The sequence below is a fragment of the Nycticebus coucang genome, chromosome 14 (assembly GCF_027406575.1).
Source record: "Nycticebus coucang isolate mNycCou1 chromosome 14, mNycCou1.pri, whole genome shotgun sequence".
Classification (NCBI taxonomy): Eukaryota; Metazoa; Chordata; class Mammalia; order Primates; family Lorisidae; genus Nycticebus; species Nycticebus coucang.
In genome coordinates this window covers 30,377,806-30,396,961 of record NC_069793.1, presented here as the reverse complement: position 1 = coordinate 30,396,961, position 19,156 = coordinate 30,377,806, and the positions used below count along the sequence as shown (strand labels likewise).

The 19,156-nt window shown below is 45.3% G+C and overlaps 1 protein-coding gene across 5 annotated transcripts in view; it reads right to left on the bottom strand.

The window, feature by feature from the left end:
* Positions 1 to 1,401: 1,401 nt before the first annotated feature.
* Positions 1,402 to 19,156, bottom strand: part of ELF5 (E74 like ETS transcription factor 5) — a 33,715-nt gene continuing 15,960 nt past the window's right edge. For 2 of the 5 annotated variants that reach the window (XM_053561177.1, XM_053561181.1), the window contains exons 3-8: positions 14,576 to 14,809; positions 11,718 to 11,768; positions 5,051 to 5,119; positions 4,633 to 4,808; positions 3,217 to 3,412; positions 1,402 to 2,776 (exon numbers count right to left, since the gene is read on the bottom strand). In XM_053561177.1, coding sequence (XP_053417152.1) covers positions 3,245 to 3,412; positions 4,633 to 4,808; positions 5,051 to 5,119; positions 11,718 to 11,768; positions 14,576 to 14,809 — 698 coding nt within the window. In that variant the 3' untranslated portion in view covers positions 1,402 to 2,776; positions 3,217 to 3,244. The remainder of the gene's footprint in view (positions 2,777 to 3,216; positions 3,413 to 4,632; positions 4,809 to 5,050; positions 5,120 to 11,717; positions 11,769 to 14,575; positions 14,810 to 19,156) is intronic. The other 3 variants (XM_053561178.1, XM_053561182.1, XM_053561179.1) reach the window with 2 other exon arrangements.

Genomic DNA, 19,156 nt, shown 5'->3' with positions numbered 1-19,156 from the left:
GAAGACATTAAAGGTAAATTCTAAATTGTGAAAATCTTTATTCCCTTTGTCTTCAAAACCAGTTTGCTCTTAACTCTCAGGAGTTTCCTGAGATGTAGGCTTCAGGAAACCATTAGATACAAACTCAGTGGTTAGCTCAGATTTCTTTGCTCTCCTGTCACATTCTCCCACCTAAATTCCTCCTGTGTTTGAGTATGCTTTGGAAAGTTATATTTATAGACGTAGAAAATAGAGTTATCCATTTGCATCCAGTGGTAAATACTTTCAACATAATAATAACTTTACTATAGTTCTGTCTCTTTATAGCATTAAATCTATAAGATAAGTTCATAAAATTAATATTTGACAAAAAGAAGGGAATTATTTATTTGAATATTGGTTATACACATAGACAGAGTTTTTGAAATAGTTTACTGTTTGTTTTATTTTGTAGTTTAAAAATAAACTGGTTGCGAGCATGTGTATCTAACCTATTTCCTGTATGTAAATATCTCACACATGGAATACCCCCGTTTTGCTCTTGAGACTCCTTATTGTGGCTGTCAAAGATAAATACTGAAGAGGTTACCATCCTCCAGTTCGGTTTTACTTCCTGGGAGATACTATCTTAAGTATGTTCCTCTAAGTGACATTAAAATACAAACTGAGAGTTTCTGAGCCAATTTAAAAGGAGGACAAAATTAGTGAAAGTCAGTATATTATAGTGACCTTAGAACCAGACAGTCCCAGATTGAAATTCAAGCGCTGTCATTCAAATAACTTTCCTCCTCTGAATATTAGTTTTCTTATCTTCTGATTTCGAAATAAGGCAATTTATGGCAAGAAATGAAACAAAATCTCAAAATAACAAGTGAAAAAAAAATACAGTGTATACCAAACAAAAATGAATCTGTAGGGATATGCTGGCCTGTGAACTTCATTTATCTCATATATTAAAAGTGGTGAGTAATATTACTCCATGTAGTTCTTGCATCTTTTTACCCGGGTATTTATTTATTTATTTAGAGACAGAGCCTCACTCTGTTGTCCGGGCTAGAATGCCTGGCTGGCTCACAGCAACCTGAAACTCCTGGGTTCAAGCGATCCTCCTGCCTTAGCCTCCTCAGTAGCTGGGACTACAGGCACCTGCCACAATGCCAGGCCAATTTTTCTGTTTTTAGTAGAGATAGGGTCTTGCTCTTGCTTATAATGGTCTGGAACTCCTGAGCTTAAGGGATCCTCTGGCTCCGCCTTCCAGAATGTTAGGATTACAGGTGTGAGCCATTGCACCTGGCCCTTTCTGGGCTCTTTAAAAGTCTCCCACTCTGAACTGTAGGCAATGGAAGAGTCATCAAAGGTTTTACAGGTTGTCAGTGCTTTGCTGAGCCTACTATGCTGGACTGAACAATACAGAGACAGTTGAACATGTTAAATATTTTATTCACATTGTTTACAAACTATATCCACCTGAAAAACACATGAGTCAAAAAATAGATTATTTTACAATAATTCACATTTTTAAAAACAAGTTACTTTTGAAAGTAAGCTCTAGATACGGAGACCTTCAGCTTGTGTAGAGGTTCAGTGCCTCCTCACATGACGATTCTGGCTGTGGTGAAATAGAAGTCCCAGGGGCAGTCCACCTAGTTGTAGTTATCAATTACTTACATACCGGTGACTAATGAGAAATGTCAGTGCAGACTTTAACCCATGAACATTTATTGGTGTAAATTCACTGTTATTATTTTTGTCAAGGAAATATGTGTTTTAGCGATCGAGTATACATCAGGTAGGAAGACAAAAGAGACTCACAATTTAATTGGCCATTACAGAGTTCTTGGGACATTTCCAGTTCTGGAAAGGTTTAACATCTTGACCACAGACGGAATCAATGAATTACAATTTTATTGTGTTGACAGTTTGAATCATAGAAACACTAGTGATTTGGAAGTTGATATACATATCTATTGACTAACTCTTTGCATATGTGATGCCAACCATCACTTAGGAGAGGAGGGGAAATAAACCCAGCAACAACTAATAGTGTAGCTGACTTTTAAGTGTTTAGTTCTGGAAGGATGGCCCTGAGAGTTCTGCTAAATGGTCAAAAAGATACTCTGGTTAAGAAACTTATTAGTAACATCATAAACTCAATTATATCCCAGCTTGATGGCTTAGCTCTTTTATTAATGAAGAAACTTTTCTGTGAAATTTGACTGTAATGATTTAAAATCTAAAGAATATATGTCTTCTATCTCACTCTCTTCTATAAACTACAAAACTAATCACATTTTTCCCCTTTTGTGAGCTGCCACAGTTCACCATTTGAAAACTTTTGAACCTTTGGATAGAAGTATTCGATGTGGCTCTAATGGCAAAATTGAATCGGTTTTCTCTGATCAGCACCAATGGCATTGACTATTGTGTTTCTGCAACTCTTGATTAGGGAAATAATGTTTGATCAAGGTACCATAAAACGTCATCCCCTCCTCCCCTTGGGGGGGGGAAAAGGATTTTTTAAGGGTCACTGCCATCACCCCAAGTAAGTAACAACTTTGAATCCAAATGTAAGCTGAGATGTGGACAAATGTTATCAGCATGTTTGCACACTTTTTTTAAAGACGACTTTCAAACGTCTATTGCAATCTGATTGTTTTAAAAGACAGAAATCCATAAAATGAGCTTGATGCCTGGAGTAGATCATAGCTTGTCTTCCTGCCACCCATGTGCATTTTTTCCAAATTTGTACACTAACCTTCGGTCAACCCGTTCCAAAATTCCCGTTTTGTAGTAGTATCTGTGAAGGCAAGAAGAAGATGGGGGTTTACACTTCAGTAAAACAACAGAATGTAAACACTCTGTCCTCACTCCTCTCGGGTGACAACGCTGGTCTTTGGTTACCCGGGTATTTTCACACCCTGTTATCAACTTACACTTAAACCTTTCCCAGACATCTTGAAGACTGAACCTCCCCATTCTCAGTTCAAAACGTGTTTTGTGTGTGTGTGTGAGAGATGGCCTGGGTTCAGCGTGATCCCTGGGGAATACTGCCAAGAATGAAAAGGACAGCGTTTCAGTTTACAAGCCATAATCCCACTTGGAACTAAGAACCAAAGTTTCGTCTCATGACCTTTCTATTACCAGGCAAAAAGCTGCAAAAACAGTGTAATTTTCTATGGCCAGCCATTTTACATAACTCTTTTTGAAGGCTCATGGTATTTCATGCTATTAACTTACCTCAGGGCTCTGCTCAACTTTTCATATGTCATTCTGTCGTTTTTCTTCCTTTGTCCCCACATCTTTGCCAGGGCTTCTGATTTAACCACCCGAAAAATACCTTGTTCCCTATCTTCCCATTCCAGAATGCCACAGTTTTCCTCAGGAGACAGAAGCAGGTCTCGTACAAATTCCCATAGATGAGAACTTTGGAGGCCTTTTGAAAAGGGGAAAAAATTAGCCACTTAAAATATGCATATTTCTTAACTTAGAGAAGAGTTGTGTGACTTCTCATTTACCCATCAGAATGGCTCCTTTATGGGGATATTTCCCTCCATTGTGGCTGAGGGCTCTACCTGGAACCTTACCAGGATGCGAAATGTCTGTCTTCCATGAAAGCAAATACAAAACATACAAAGACACCAAATTTACATTGGTGGGCCACACTGTGGCTCACCGATGTTCTATGGAACTATAGATGAATTCTTATGGAATGAATGAAATGACAGTCAAATGGTCTTTTTATTCCTTTTGATAGGCAGTGTTGTGCTAAGATCCTATAGCCACACCGTCTGGGTGGACCAATCCTGCAAGTTAGTTTTTCATAGAAAGCTCTTATTCTATGAGATGGTGGTTAAGGGCTGGCTCTGGAGAGTCACTGCCTGGGTTTGGGTTTTCAATTTGCCTCTTACCTCTGTAACCCTAATCTCAATAGTTACTTTACCTGTAAAATGAGATAATGAGAGTACCTATCTTATAGGAAAAGTTAGAGGTTTTCATCTTTTAATAGATGTCAAGGGGTTAGAGCCACGCCTAGCATGTAGTGGTTGTTTTCTCTGCATAAATTTGTGAGACTGCAGATTTGACTCTGCTCTGGGTAGATTTCTTAATGCCGGAAAAGGCCACCAGGATTGCCAACTCCAGGTGTTTCCTTTACCATCCATCCCTGAATACTTCAGTAAGAGGAACGCAAAACAGGCCAGGAAAAACAACATGGGGTAGAACATTTTCTTTTCGAGACAGAGTCTTACTATGTTGCCCTTGGTAGAGTGCTGTGGTGTCATAGCTTACAGCAACCTTCAGCTCCAGGGCTCAAGTGATCCTCTTGTCTCAGCCTTCCAAATAGCTGGGACTACAGGTGCCCTCCACAATGTCCAGCTATTTTATTTTATTTTATTTTATTTTATTTTATTTTATTTTATTTTATTTTACTTTATTTTTTGAGCCAGAGTCTCAATTTGTAGCCCTTGGTAGAGTGCCATGGCATCATAGCTCACAGCAACCTCTAACTCTTGGGCTGAAGCGATTTTGTTGCCTCAGCCTCCCAAGTAGCTGGGACTACAGGCGCCTGCCATAACACCCAGCTATTTTTAGAGACGGGGGTCTCCCTCTGGCTTGGGCTGGTCTCAAACCTGTGAACTCAGGCAATCCACCCACCTCGGTCTCCCAGAGTGCTGGGATTACAGGTGTGAGCCACTGGGCCTGGCCTCCAGCTATTTTTTTTAGAGATGGGGTCTCACTCTGGCTCAGGTTGGTCACAAACTTCTGACCTCCAACAATCCACCTGTCTCGGCCTCTCAGAGTGCTAGGATTACAGGTGTGAGCCACCGCACCTGGGCAGGGTAAAACATTTCTTTACTTCCTCACTTTGATTCCGATAATTGCCATTTCCAAGTGAAAAAGAAATAAATCTGATTTTGATCATGCATATAAGAACAATCATCAATTTCTCTACTACCTTCCTTGGGAAACAAAGGATCCCCTCAAACATTTAATTTCAAAGCTTATTAGATTACTTTGTTACAGGAATGGTTTTAAGAAATTAGAAATGAAAAATGCTATCTCTTGCACTTACTTGTTCTACTGTGACTGTGACATTCTTGACTTTTGATGCCACTTGTTTTCAAGCAGTTGGAGTCAGCATCTGAAATACAATAATTTACAGTGGTGGAAAGGATCCAGGGACCACAGACCTCAGATCACAGTGCAATGAACAAATGCTAATTGAATGCCTTTGTGGTAGAAGACACGGTGTTAAGCACTTTGGGGGTGATTAGTAGGTGAGAGGTGTAAAGATGCTGATGTCCTACAGTATTTGCCTTTAAGGAGCATTTTGTACTCAACAGTGGGGACCCACCATGTGCCAGGTTCCTGGTGAGAATACAGGAGTGAGCATGCAGTCCCTGCTCAGGTGGAATTTAAAGAGAGATGCACCCGGTAAAACACAAGTAAAACAAATTACCACCCATTGTTGTGTTAGGAAGGAAGCAAGACCTTACATATGAGGCATAGCACCTACTTTAGACAGGTTGGCAAGGAGGGCCTCAGGAAGAGGAGACAGTTGTGAGGTAAAGATGAGAAGGAACCAGCATGAGGTGGTAGAGAAGAGTGTTCCAGGCAGAGGGATCAGCCCGTGCAAAGCTGAACGTGCAGGGAGTCTGGTGAGGCAGATGTGTTGTGTGCCAGGGCCAGAGCAGGAGGTGAGGATGCCAGGAAAGTGGGCGGCTGGCAGGCCTCACAGGGCCTTCCTTGCAGGGCATTGTAAGGCCCCGAGGTTTTATATCAAAGTGTAAAGGGAAGATTCACATTTTTAGATGATCTCTCTGACTCCAGTGTGAATAGACTATAAGAAACCACAAGTAAAAGCAAAGCGATTAGAGCTTGTTACGGGTAGAAAGTAGGGCCTTAATGCAGTACTGAGTTAAATGATAACTCATGCTAGATGTACCAGTCTAAGACATTTGGACAAACATTGTCCCAAAGTAGTAGATGATCAAAAAGAGATAGCCTCGTCTACCCCTTTCCGGCCCCACATTCAATCTCCTCCTTGCTGCTCTGCTCCAGACACCCTGGCCCCGGGCGCTTTCTGAACATCCAGGCACATTCCACCTTAGCGTCTGGGAGCGAAGAGTCCCTTCGCACAGGTGCTCTTTCCTTGGCTAGCTGTAGGTCTGTGCCCTCATCTCAATCTTGGATCAAAATAGCCTTCCGGTGAGACCTCCGCCAACTGCCTGAGCTGGAATCACACTTTCTTACCCCTATGCATCATTTCATATCCACTTCCCTTACTTCGTCATGTTTAAGTGTGTTGTGTGATGTATGTATTTATAGTTCCCCTCTGTGCCCACCAGAGGGGAGGGGCTTGTTTCCAACTGTATCCACCAGCATCTAGCTCAGTGCTCAGAATGGGGTAGGTCCTCAGTAAGCCTCACTGAGCAGCCACTATGTTACACTCGACTAACTATACCTACTCTATAGACCAGCGGTTCTCAACCTGTGGGTCGCGACCCCTTTGTAACAATGAAAATACATCGCAGCATTAGGAAGGTTGAGAACCGCTGGTCTAGAATGTATTCTGTAACTACTGAATGAAGGAATAGACACGTTTCAAAAGACACCCTACTGCCAGGGTGACGTCCTTCCTCAGTGCCATTAGGTCATACATTTCCTGGCTGAATATTCCACAGTGGTTCCCTGTTCCCTTTGTCTCCAGGGTGAGGGCTGCTACACCAGGTAGGCCCCAACCAGATATCCAACTTATCTTTTCCAGCTCCCCAGCTTCTTCCCTTTTCTTTTTTTACTTTCTTCCTTTTTTTTTTTTTTTTGAGACATAGTCTCACTATGTCATCCTTGGTAGAGTGCTGTGGCGTCACAGCTCACAGCAACCTCAAACCCTTGGGCTTAAGCAATTCTCTTGCCTCAGCCTCCCGAGTAAGCTGGGACTACAGGTGCCCGCCACAACACCTGGCTATTTTTTGGTTGCAGTTGTTATCGTTGTTTAGCAGGCCTGGTTGGGGCTTGAACCCGCCAGCTTTGGTGTATGTGGCTAGCTTCCTACTCACTGAGCTACAGGCACCGAGCCAGTTCTTCCCTTTTCTTGAGTCAAATATTTCCCTTGGGGCTTGGCATTCTTCTGCCTCAGGACCTTTGCACAGGCTTCCTACCCACCCCCCTACCCCCAACCCCCTCCAGCTGACTCCCCTGCTCATTTCTCAGAACTCCCCTTCTGGGTTGGATCCTGTTTGAGCTCCACAGATAGCCTAGTGTCTTCCCTGCTGTCACAGCACTGCTCACACTCTGCTGTAAAGATCTATTTTCCTCCTCTCCTAATAGCTGGTATTTATTATGGGGCACTCACTAACTACCAACTGCTTGTTAAGTGCTTCCCATACACTTGCTCATTTAATCCTTGCAACAACCCTGTGTGATGTTATTGTAGTTTTCACTTTATTGAGGAGGAATTTGAAGTTCTGGAGAGTTTAAGAATTTTATCCAGGTGGTAGAACCAGGACTTGAATCTGGAGAGTTCCATTCTAAAGCTAATTAATATTAACAATTGCTGCTTTACCATGTCTTTCATAGTAGCTGTTCAATAGCCATTCAAAGAATAATTATTACTAAGATTTGGCGAGCATTTGCTATTGCCAGAGGCTCACTCAATCCCACCCACTCTTATGATAGACAACTACTATTATTCCCAGACCTATCTGTTGTTTTGATTTAGTCTTTTAGGAAAAGAGAAAACAAACGGAACCATAAAGATAAAGGTAATTATTAACTGTGAATAGACAATAAGCTTTCACTGAAATGCCAAAATGGCAAGATGTGGGAGGAAAAATATTGCCCTTTCAATGTTTATGACTCCCCTGTGTTTTGGATGAAGGATATTTGGCTTGATAGGATAACACAGCACAGGGCCGCATGAGCTGGGGTTATGGGGATAGTGGGAATTTCTCCTTTTAGGTTTTGCCAGAGACAATCTTGTTCTGTCTGCTTCTCATTCTGCAGTGGTGGCTTTGAAGGTCTTCATGGGTGATGAGATTCAAGGCCTGTCCCGGCTGGTGGGGGTGGGGACCGGTGCAGAGGGGCTGAGGTCATTGCTACGATGTCAATATCTAGGCAAGTTCCTGGATCAAAACCTCCACCAAGATCAGCTGAGGGTCTTTAGCAGCACCATGATCCCACTAAATCTCTTTACAAGTGCTAGTGGCATCTCAGGGTCCAGCCTTCCCTCGCTCATAACCGTCGTCATCTTGTGTGTCCCTGCAGCTGGGGTGGATGCTGGGGCTATGGCCTGGGCTCACTGCTATCTGCAGGATTTGGAGAAGTTTGGCTGGCTTCGTGACTGGAAACTTAAAATGTGGCGAAAGATATAATCCAGTTGTCAACTAAAATCATGGTCAACTGTCTTCCAGAAGCTGGGATAGAGGCCTCGTGCAGGGCTTCCGAGAGAAGCTCATCACTCCCCCATAACACTCTTGGTCCAGCCGTGGAGCCTGTGGCTCATGCTAGAATGATATGGAGGAGATCGGAGGCTCGGAAGCAGGGAGGTGCCCAGGAGTGAGTCTTGGCTCTGGAGGGCACGTCAACATTGAAATGTGTCCTGGGTCTGGGGTGTCTGAGACCATTAATTATCATCTGGGCCATAGGCACGGTAGCCACATGTCCTGGGTTTTCTAAAATGAACTCATTGTGTGAGCGATTACCCAGTTGTCCTCATATTTAACCTTGTGCCCATTAAACTGTCCATTAGGGTTTCTGTTTTGAGAAAGCATGGTTCTTAGGGCTGTGGGAAAGCTAAGACTGGCCTCAGAGGCCAGGGAGGAGGCCACCATGTCCTGGCCAAGGCAGCTGAGGCTAGAACGCAGCAGAGCCTGCTGGGCTGGCTTCCAGGTGGACTCTCCAGACACCTCAACCCCGAGATCAGGCTAGTTCCAGGCTCCCAGTTGGAACAGACTGAGCAGAGCCCACACTGGGAAGGTCTTATACAGCCACCATCAGTAGAAGGCTTGTTCCCCTGAGCATATGCTCCAGAGATGCCAGCACAGAGTTCTCATCTTGCCACCTCTCCCTGGGCCACTACCATCACTCTCCCAGACATAGCAGTCCAAGAGACCATCTTCAAATGTACATGGCATCTTATTACTTTCATGCTGCAACCTTTCATCCCAAACTGCTGGGGATGAAATTCAAACTCCACTACCCATAAAGCTGTGCGGCCCTGCCATGCTCTGGGCCTCAGCTCCCATGTCTCTTTCTCCTGATGCTGCTGAGATTCTGCCAATGTGCTGTCCAGGTGTGGCAGTGGGACTCTAGGCTGTGCAATATGGCAGCCCCAGCCACCTGTGCCACTGAGCACTTGAGATACAGCGAGTGTGACTGAGATGAATTTTAATAATTTAGTTTTAATTAATTTAATTGGCCTCACATGCCAGTGGCTCCTGTACAGGATAACAGGATAACCTGATGCTGGGACCTCTGGCCTCCATTGATTCTTTCTCAAGGATATCAAGGATGTTCCTCAGGACCTCTGCACTTGCTGTCACTCCCTGTAACCTTTTCTTCCCTCTCTTCTTGGCTGTGACTTTCACTCATCTGTTTAGGCCTAATTTAAATATCTCTTTTTCTAAAAGATTTTCCCTGGACCTCAGTTTGAATGTGAATTTTCCTTTATCACGTACAAAACACTCTATCCTTTCCCTTTATAGTAACATCATGATTAGCAGTTACGTGATTATTTGGATCACTTGTTTAAGGTCTCTGTCTTGCATAAATAAGGGCCAGACCTCAGTTTTGCTCATTGCCGACACCACAGTGCTTAGCTCTAGGCCTGACACATAACAGGTGTTCAATAAGTGTTTGTTAAATGAATGAATGAAAAGGGAAAGGAAGAAATGGATAAGAGGACCAGAGAGGCTAAGGGCTTCAGATTTAGACACATCTGGATCATCTGCCACCTTCTAATTATAGCACATCTAACCTTTATGCTTAAGGTCTTAACTCTATAAAAAGGCTATGGTACTAGGACTTGTCTCATAGGGTTATTGGAAAGATAACCTGAGACAATGTCTGTAAAGATTTTAGCACAGGGCCTGGCTCATAGCAAATGCTCAATAAACTCCAGCTACTATTTTCATCATCATCACCACCGTCATTGCATTGAATCTAACTGTGGCTAGTTCCATATTCAGGTAACACCTACTTCTAAAGAACTATGGACCATCTCTTTCCAGCTTATCATTTACTTTTGCCTTGAGGAAGGCAGGCTGGTAAGTGATTCCTACTCACAGGTGAGGATGCTGACACCTGGAGAAAGGATGGGTCAGGTCAAAGTCACTACAAGTAAAGCAAATGCTGCCTGTGCTTAAGCCTTAGGACACAGTATTGTCCCCTGAGCCTCAGTGGACTCGTTTCTTCCAGGCTGGGTGATGAAACCAGGCATGTGCATCTCCCAGGATGCTGTGGGTAGATCAGAAGTCCCTTCAGCACCAAGAAATTCGTGGGGGCTTTGTTCACAGGGGGCAGAGATGTGGGAAATCATGCAGAATGCATGTTCACAGACCTGACTATTCCTGTGCTAAATAAAGCTCCAAAATAAAAACACAACATAAAAAATCAAAAAAGTTTCGTTAACTGGGAGCCAAATATCTTGAATCCTAGGTTGATTGTTTGGGACTTTAATGAGAGAAAAAAATAAATCATAAGAAACAGTCCCTCTGTGTCTGCCTCGCTGGCTCGCCCTGCTCAGGGGCCTGGGAAACCACCGTGTGCTCTGCCCTCTCTTTGTAGGTGACCGCTGAAGTCCACAGAGGGACGGACCACGTCTCCTCCTGCCCCTGGCCAGGGCCTTTGTGTGGGACTCTATAACTAATATCAATAATGTCATCATCATCATTATCATCTTTAAAAAATGAAAGCACCCAAGTTCCCCTTCCTAAACCTTCTTCACCTGCAAAAGTGAAGCAGGGAGGGTTAATTTCCAGAATCCACCAGATTATTAGAGATCCACCATCAGCTCATAGTTATAAACTCAACCCACTTAGTAAACTCAGATTCTCCTTAAACATTATCAACCATGAGGCTTCTAATAGTTAGTGATTATTAGTATTATGACTAAGGGGCACTGGTTTTGAGTTTTTATTTATTTATTTTTTTAAGAAATGGGGCCTCACTCTGTCACCGGGGTAGAGTGCAGAGGCATGATCATAGCTCATTGTAACCTCAAATTTCTGGGCTTAGCCAACCGAGTAGCTGGGACCACAGGCACAATTTACCACACCTGGTTAATCTACTTGTTTTTAATAGTTTTTGTGGAGATGGGGTTTTGCCATGTTGCCCAGGCAAGTCTCAATTTTCTGGCCTCAAGTGATCCTCCTGCCTCAGTCTCCCAGTATACTGAGACTACAGGTCTGAGCCATTGCATCCTGGTTTTTGGAGTGTCTACACTGGTGGTAAAGGCCAGGCCCTTTGTGTACACTATTCTTCAAACTCACTCCAACCTAGCAAGAGTCACGCCATTGTATAGATAGGGAAGTGGAGTCTTGGGAGGATCAGGAATCCATATACCCAAGCTGTGGTCCCAAAGACCCAGGCCCCCATGCTCTTCACCATCCTCCTCCCCACTTTGTCTGTGGTGGTTTCAGGCCATCAACCTTTTAGGACATTTCTAAAAAAGTGATCAAGCCCAGGTACCCAAGGATAGCCTCAACACAGCCTTGGGCATCCTGAGCTTGTTTACTTACAGTCTTTGATGGTGGCCTTGGTCTCTTCAGCATCGTTAAAAAAGGAGTAACCTGGGAAAGAAAAAGAAATCCACAAACCGTACCATGCAATCTTGGTTTCCATTGGCCAGGCCAGGAAGTTATTGGGAGGAAGGAGAGTGATTGCCTCTCTCTTGCCCCTCTGATGGAGGATGAGACATCAGGGACAAAGCCAGGCCAAGAGAGACCAACCCAGCCCAACCAAGATCAGCCAAGCCTCCTAGGACAACCTACAGTTGGCTGTAGTTGCCTAAGTGATGGTATCTAAACCAGTGAAACCACCAGCTTACCTGTAGACTCAGGAGCAGAATGTATTATAAATTGTTGGGAGGCACTGAAGTTTTGAGGTTGTTTTGTAGCATGATTGTGGAGATATGCCTAATGCATGGAATACTAGCTGGTAGGTCCTGAAATGCCAGAGAGACTCAGGTACAATTTGGCCTCAGCACAGCAAAATAGCAGGCTGCCACTTAGGAAAGTGTCTGTTTACTGAAGCACACAAGACCTATGCTCTGAGAGTATGTGGGGACATGATTTCATTCAAATAGCAGTCTTAGACCACTGGACCACTCAGGAATAAATAGTATGATGCCATACCCCTTTGCTGAATAAGATTTAAAGGGAAAGAGGAATAAAGCCTCTGAGAAGGGTTTCATTGTAGAGGAAACTTGGAACCATCTGGCCCTAGGAGGTGACAATCTCATTTTAAAAAGTCATTTGGAAAGCATACCTGGGGCCAGGTTCCCTAGCAGACCCTGTAACAGGCACTGGGGTGGGCTCTGGTAGGGGGGCCAGCAGGGCTGGGCTCTGAGATGTGCTGGGCTGCTGGCCTGTCATCCGGTTTCTGGGCTTATTGATTTTCTCATTGGCAACATGAAACAAAACCCAGGTAAGCTTCTGTTCAGCTCTAAGAGTCTATAGTCTCTGGTGTGGCTGCTAATCTTTCTGGGATTTGAATGCCTGTTCCATGGTGAAGGGGAGAAGGGGAATAAGAGGCTGTAAGAAGCGCAAAACCCGACGTGAACACTGAGCTTAGCAAGGATTAGGAAGATCCTCAGTTGCCTCCACTGTAGGACAGGGTGGGCTGAGGCTGATATGGGGTTTCAGATCATGCTTCCACGCAGCAGTATAGGCCAATGGACACCTATTTCCCATCTTGGTGTTCCCATTCTCTAAAAACCTTTCTGGAGAAGTAGCACTATACTAATTATAACATGAAGACTAATTTCTATTTACTAAGGAGGCTGGATCAGGGCTCCTTGTGATTGATTATTCCTGATGCTGTATTGTCATAGCTGTTTGTCAGCCTCGGTGCCTTGGTGACTCTGCCTGCAGGTGCCAACCAAGGACAGGATCAAGGACTAATGGGGGACTCATTCCACTCCTACATTGTGAAAGCCACTCTTTGCCTTCTAGTGACCAGTGTCCCCAGGTTCCTGAGCCCTTAAATCCTACTGCAATACTCACTGAGCCAGACAGTGCCTGAACCCTAGAGCCCCCCTCAAGCTCCTCTCTGTGTCACAGCTGCCTGTTCTGCCACAACCCTAATCTATGGGGTAGTATAAAGCATATAGCAGGAAATAGCCAGATCACTATACAATTTGTGGTCCAAATGGAGAGACTTTTGGGGATGAGAAGTAGCACTATACTAATTATAACTAGTCCAGGATAACAGGTGGAAATGATATGTCCTGGGCAAATGGGGACAGTGTAAACTTTGGTCACAGTGCATGTATCTCCACAATCAATCCACAAAACGCAGACCTGCTTGAGAAAGACAGAAGGATTTCAGAATGGAGCAGGTTGGTGGAGTAGATAGTTTTACTGTTCAATGTGAAACCGTCCTACTCTGAAATTCCACTATGGGAGGTGGCATTATGAGTCCAGGGATGCATTAGATTAAGAAGAGGCAACTTGTACCATTAAAAAACAGGTGGCTTTTAGTTTATTTATTTTTGCACGGACCCCTGAAGGTAATAGGACCAGGAAAGGCATTTTTTTGATGTGAGATTGCCAGTCCTTATATGTTGTGTTGGGGAATATTTCACTGAATCCTCCCCAAAAGCCAGCGGAGGTGCATGTCATTATCCCATCGGGCAGAGGAGGCAATGGAGCTTCAGACAGGTTAAATCAATGGCCAAAGGTCACTTGGCTCCAATGTGTGGGAAATGTGGTTGGACTGTGGGTCTTTCTCATCTCCTAACCCCTGTCTGTCATTTTCTGTGTGACCTCGAGGATATCACTGAACCTGTCTGGACATCAGTTCCTTTACCCGTGACACTGTGGCACAGAATTAGACATTCTCTAAAAACCTTTCTGGATCAAATACTACTACTACTACTACTACTACTACTAAAAATGTTCAATGCCAAGGGCGTCACCTTTTGGCCATGTGCTCACTGACCATTAGGAAATGTGATGGGTTGGACTCCTGTGGGGAGAAGGGGTGATTGAATTTTACTTCCCTTCTGCTTGATGAGACAGGTAAAGCAGAAATCACTTTTTGTCCATCCTTTATGTTTTCAAGCCTTTATGAATACCTTGCATTATTTTGTTGTTATCAGCCTTGTTTCTAGGCAGTCCCTGAACATGTTTTTAGTTTTTCTTTCTTTCTTTCTCTTTTTTAAATGTACTCAACTTGCTTTTATGTAACATGTGCCCTTTTACCTAAAATTCTCCATTCTAGCTTCCAGTTATTGAGTTCCTGGGAGGTTTTGGTTAACAGGAGTTCTTGCTAATGAAATTTTGTTGGAGAGTCACAGGGTGGGGAAGACTTCTTGGCTGGGGGTCCCAGTCGCAGCGCCCCACCCCGCCCCCAGGCCCAGCGTCTGGGCGCTGACCTTGTGTGCGGACGTTCTGCAGGATGAAGTACAGGTACTCCCCGCAGACGCCGGCCGCCTCCACAAACTCCTCCTGTGTCATGCTGCACAGCTGCAGGCCGCTGATGTTGAAGTGGCAGAAGGAGATGGAGCTGGTATCCAGCTTGTACTGATCGCAGCAGAACTGGAGCCACTCCCACACGTGGCGCTTAGTCCAGTATTCCGGGGGGACTGAAGTCCAGTAGGAGTCGCAGGCTGCACCAGAGGAGAGAGAAGTCAGGAGGGATGGTCCCTGAGAGAGCCTTGGGGAGGGCCCCGAAGGAGGCACCTGTTAGGGGGACATCCTCATCCCTCATCCAATGGGCTGAAAGGGCCTCCAGCCCTTGGTGTTCTGCAGGGGTGCAGGTCACCTTCTATCCTCAGAGAAAAGCAGAGGGACTGGATCCTGTGGATGGATTCTGGGGCCAGAGGGGGAATGACAGTGGTGAGAAATAATCATACCTGGTTCTGGGGCTTAGAATAAAGGGGAGCGAGAGGGGAAGGAAAGAAAAAGTGTCCTTCAGTCATTTGGTTTCAGACAGCAGGGTATCAAGAGCACAAACTCAGCGCGGTTGGACAGGCCTGGGTTCAAATCCTGATTCTTTACACTTGGGCAAGGTCTGCAGGCAGTTAAGCCTCAGTTTCCTCATCTGTGGAATAGAGATTATAAATTCAACTCACAGGGCTGCTATGGAGTTTGGGGTTAATGTCCTCAACAGCTTGACCCGTTGTTCCCAGGAGAGCCTGACACAGGGTGTAGGAGTGAGGTACCAGGTAACCAGGTGCTTGGTCAGGCCCTCTGACCTGAAATATTCTTGTGTCTGCCATGGCACTCATTCATTCATTCATCATTCATTCATTCAATAAATGAGAGCATCTGTTTCCTTCTTGGCAAAATGGGGATAGTGACAGCACCTCTATCATAAGATTGTTCTGCAGATTGAATGAGTTAATATACATAAAAGAGCTTGGAACTGAGCCTGTAAGATTTTAATGCTGTCATTAACATTATTGTTGAACATCTACTATGTGTGAAGCAACAAACTGTGTGTTAAGGATTCACGGTGGCTGAGACAGGTTGGTCCCTGTTCCCTAGGAGGTCACAGATGAGGAGTTTGTGGGTGATGGAGGATTTCCCCAAGATCCCACAGCCAGTGTGTGGCAAAGCTGGGTTTGAACCTAGCCTGAACTCAAAAGCCACTGTTCTTCTCATCTAATGAGGACAGAAAGGGCCATTTGTGAGCTGTCCCTCCTCAGCAAGTGGCGATGGTGCTACTGTCTCCCCACTTTAAATGCTGCATTGGCTGCCACCGTCAACGGCAGAGCTGGGGAGCTGCTGGTCCCAGGCAGGAGCGGGGGCCTCCGCCTTTGCGATTGCTACCGCTCACTAAGCACCTCCGCGTGCCAGTGCGGCACGCTGTGTCCCTGCTGTGTCATTTCAGGTTTCTCACGTCCTCTCAATGATCCTGTCCAGTAGGTGTGATTGGACTTTTTCACAAGGAGGAAACTGAGACTCCTGCTGAAACGCAGAGCTTTTCCAGAAGTCTTTTTTTCCTGCTGAGGAGTGGATTAAGGGGCAGTGGACTGCCAATAAACCAATAGATTTGTTTTAATTTATCTAAAATTTTCACTGCAGTTTTATGCGCATGTAGATGAAAGAGTTAATATTCTGCCAGCCTGGTTGAGCCTGATGTTATAGCCTCTACCTGGCAGCTGAGAGGCATGAGGGAGCCAGTGAGGCCAACTCAGCTTCTGCTCTCTGGTCACTGGCTGGAGCCAGCCCACCTGGCCCATGGGGACACTTTGTGGCAGGCAGGGTTTCCTGGGAAAACAGGGGCCATTCCTGAGTCGAGTCCAGTCTGTGCTTTCATCTACTGATTTCTGGCTTGGGTAACCCTAAGGGGCCTTTGGACTTTCTTGGTATTCTGATGAGAGATGTTTATGAGCCTTGAAATTCTTCAGCTGTGGGTCCTGTGCTGGGCCCTGACGGAGATGGCTATCTGTGTGCTGTAGTCAGAGTTTATTTCTTTTCTTTTTTTTTTTTTGAGATAGAGCCTCAAGCTGTCCTCCTGGGTAGAGTGCTGTGGCATCATAGCTCATAGCAACCTCAAACTCCTGGGCTTAAGCAATTCTTGTGCCTCAGACACCCACGTAGCTGGGACCACAGGTGCCCATCACAGGCTATTTTTTTTGTTGTTGTTGTTGCAGTTATCATTGTTTTTTTGGCAGGCCCAGGCTAGATTCAAACCCGCCAGGTCTGGTGTATGTGGCTGGCGCCTTAGCCGCTTGAGCCACAGGCTCTGAGCCAGAGTTTATTTCTTTTCATGGAAAGATTTCACCAGGTCCCTGTTCCCCTCCCCCCTCCACATCCACCCCCTTGTTATTTTCTTTGGCACCTGAAGAGGGCCATATTGTTTGTGGGAGCCAAGAGGGCCTCAAGGATTCAGAGAAATGCCTGGTTGGGAATCTGCCCTGACACTAGGGAGGTGTTGCTGGCCCTGGCTCCCTGTTCCCCAGCCCTGCCCTTTGAGGCTTCCCCACAGAGAAGCTTTGTGTGCACCTCAGGCCCCTGGAGGGGAGCCAGAGAGCCAAGCATGGCGGCTGCTTGGCTCACCAGCCAAGTCCTTCCCACTGCCCCATTGGGAAGAAAATGGCTATTCTTGGTGACATGGAGAGCACCCAGGGGGCACCCCACAGTCCCCTCCTCATGAAAGGAGGAAGGCCCCAGAGGTGAGGGAGGCCTGCTGACCTGGCTTCCAGCTTCCCCTCTCCTGTTTTCCTCCCTCAAGATGTCTTCACAGCCCAGTCTTTCCACAGGGGCTTCTCTTGGCCTGGGACGTGGAATCTCATGTAGGTAATCCCTGCTTGTCCTCCAGACCACAGCTCACCACCCCCTTAGAGAGTCCCCATCCCTGCTCAGCACCCCTCAGGCCATTCTCCATAAAGGGCAGAGGATTTACTCCTCTGCCCCCAGACCTTGAATAGGAGTGCCCGAGCCCCAGCTTACCCCACTGTGGGTGCTCAGGGAGTGTCACTGACTGGGAAACCAGATTCTGATAGCCAGTCAGTAAGGGAGTTCGGTCCCTCTGTCTCTGGACCTGGGCCTTATGGTGGACCTCACTTTCCTTGGTTAGGAAGGACCAAGAGGGGCACCCATCTCACAGACTGAAACAACATTTGGATGAAGGCAGATACATATAGTTAAAATGATAAATGCAATCTAGGTTTGGAAAATCAGAAAGAGAATGGAGGGATGATGATGACAGCGTCTACAATTCCTGTGAACGATGTGAAGAAGACCCTTTTGCTACTTGGAAGAAATAAACTCAGGGCAAATAAAAGAAAGGGTTTTATTGCAGAGACCCACAGAACATATTACCCTTAATAGATTGTACCATCTAGAAAATGTGAAGTTATTTTCTCACTGCTCCTGTCATTCATAAAACAATCTAAGCTTTCTGGGGAAGCTGAGGCAGCAGCCCTCCTGCCCAGCTTACCAGACAAGGCCTGCCTGTGCCCGGGAGGCTTGATCCTGGAGCCCATGGGCCACTATTAAGTAGCAGGCTCTGCCAGCTCGTTTGAAGTCTGAAGTGGGTCAGGAGACCCATTTCAGGGCCAGCTGCCTTGCAAAGAAGGCTTCAGGAGTTAAAAGTGGTTTCCAGAAATTCTAGGTGAATTCTCACAAGTGATCCTGTAACATGGGATATATTTAGAACCAGAAGAAGGACTTTACTAGCTTTCAGACTAGGCTGGTACACCAACTGTCCACAGGGCCAGCAGTCCCTTGGGTGGTCAACTTATGCAAATTTTACCGTATAGTAGAAATCAAGCTAATTTGTCTTTGTATCGCCAGCATCAGTAATGTGGACTAATGTTGTCATCTTTGGTTTAAAAGATGGAGGCACAGGTGAGCCTGTGTAATTTGGAAAAATTCTTAATCATTAGGACACATACCAGACTGGGGCAGAGGGGAGGATGGTGGTGAGGATCCCCAGGGTGCACAGGAACAGGGAATTGAAGCCCCATGATATTCGCTGTACGGCTTCTGTAGAAATGCCAGCGGATAGGTCCATTAACTGCCACCTCCATTCTTCATCATGGACACCTAAGGCCTTCTCAGTCTCATGCAAAGTGTTCCTAAAGACCCATTTCTGGACCGGTGCTTTTGCCGTTTCTTCCATTTGGATTGCTGTCCCTAAGCCCTTCCTGTATAGAAAATCTAGAATCAATGCTATTCAGTTTCTTGGAGCCTCACTCAAAGCAAAATTTTGGGGAAAGTTTTGATTTTTACATTACAACAAAATAAATAATGCAGTAGAATGTAAAACTGGTAGATTGCAAAAGTAGTTTGAACCTAGACCTTTGAGCTATGTCACTTTGGGGGAGAGCTTGATTTTTTTTCACTTGATAGGAGGAGTGTTGATGGGAATGTTTTGGAGGTAGATGAACCTGCCACAGTTATAGCGATTCAGCCACTCTTGTTCCCATCCTCTATTCTAGGATTCTGCCAATGGTCCTCCTAGGGTGGCAGGGACCTTCCGATGGGAGTCACAGGATTGTGTG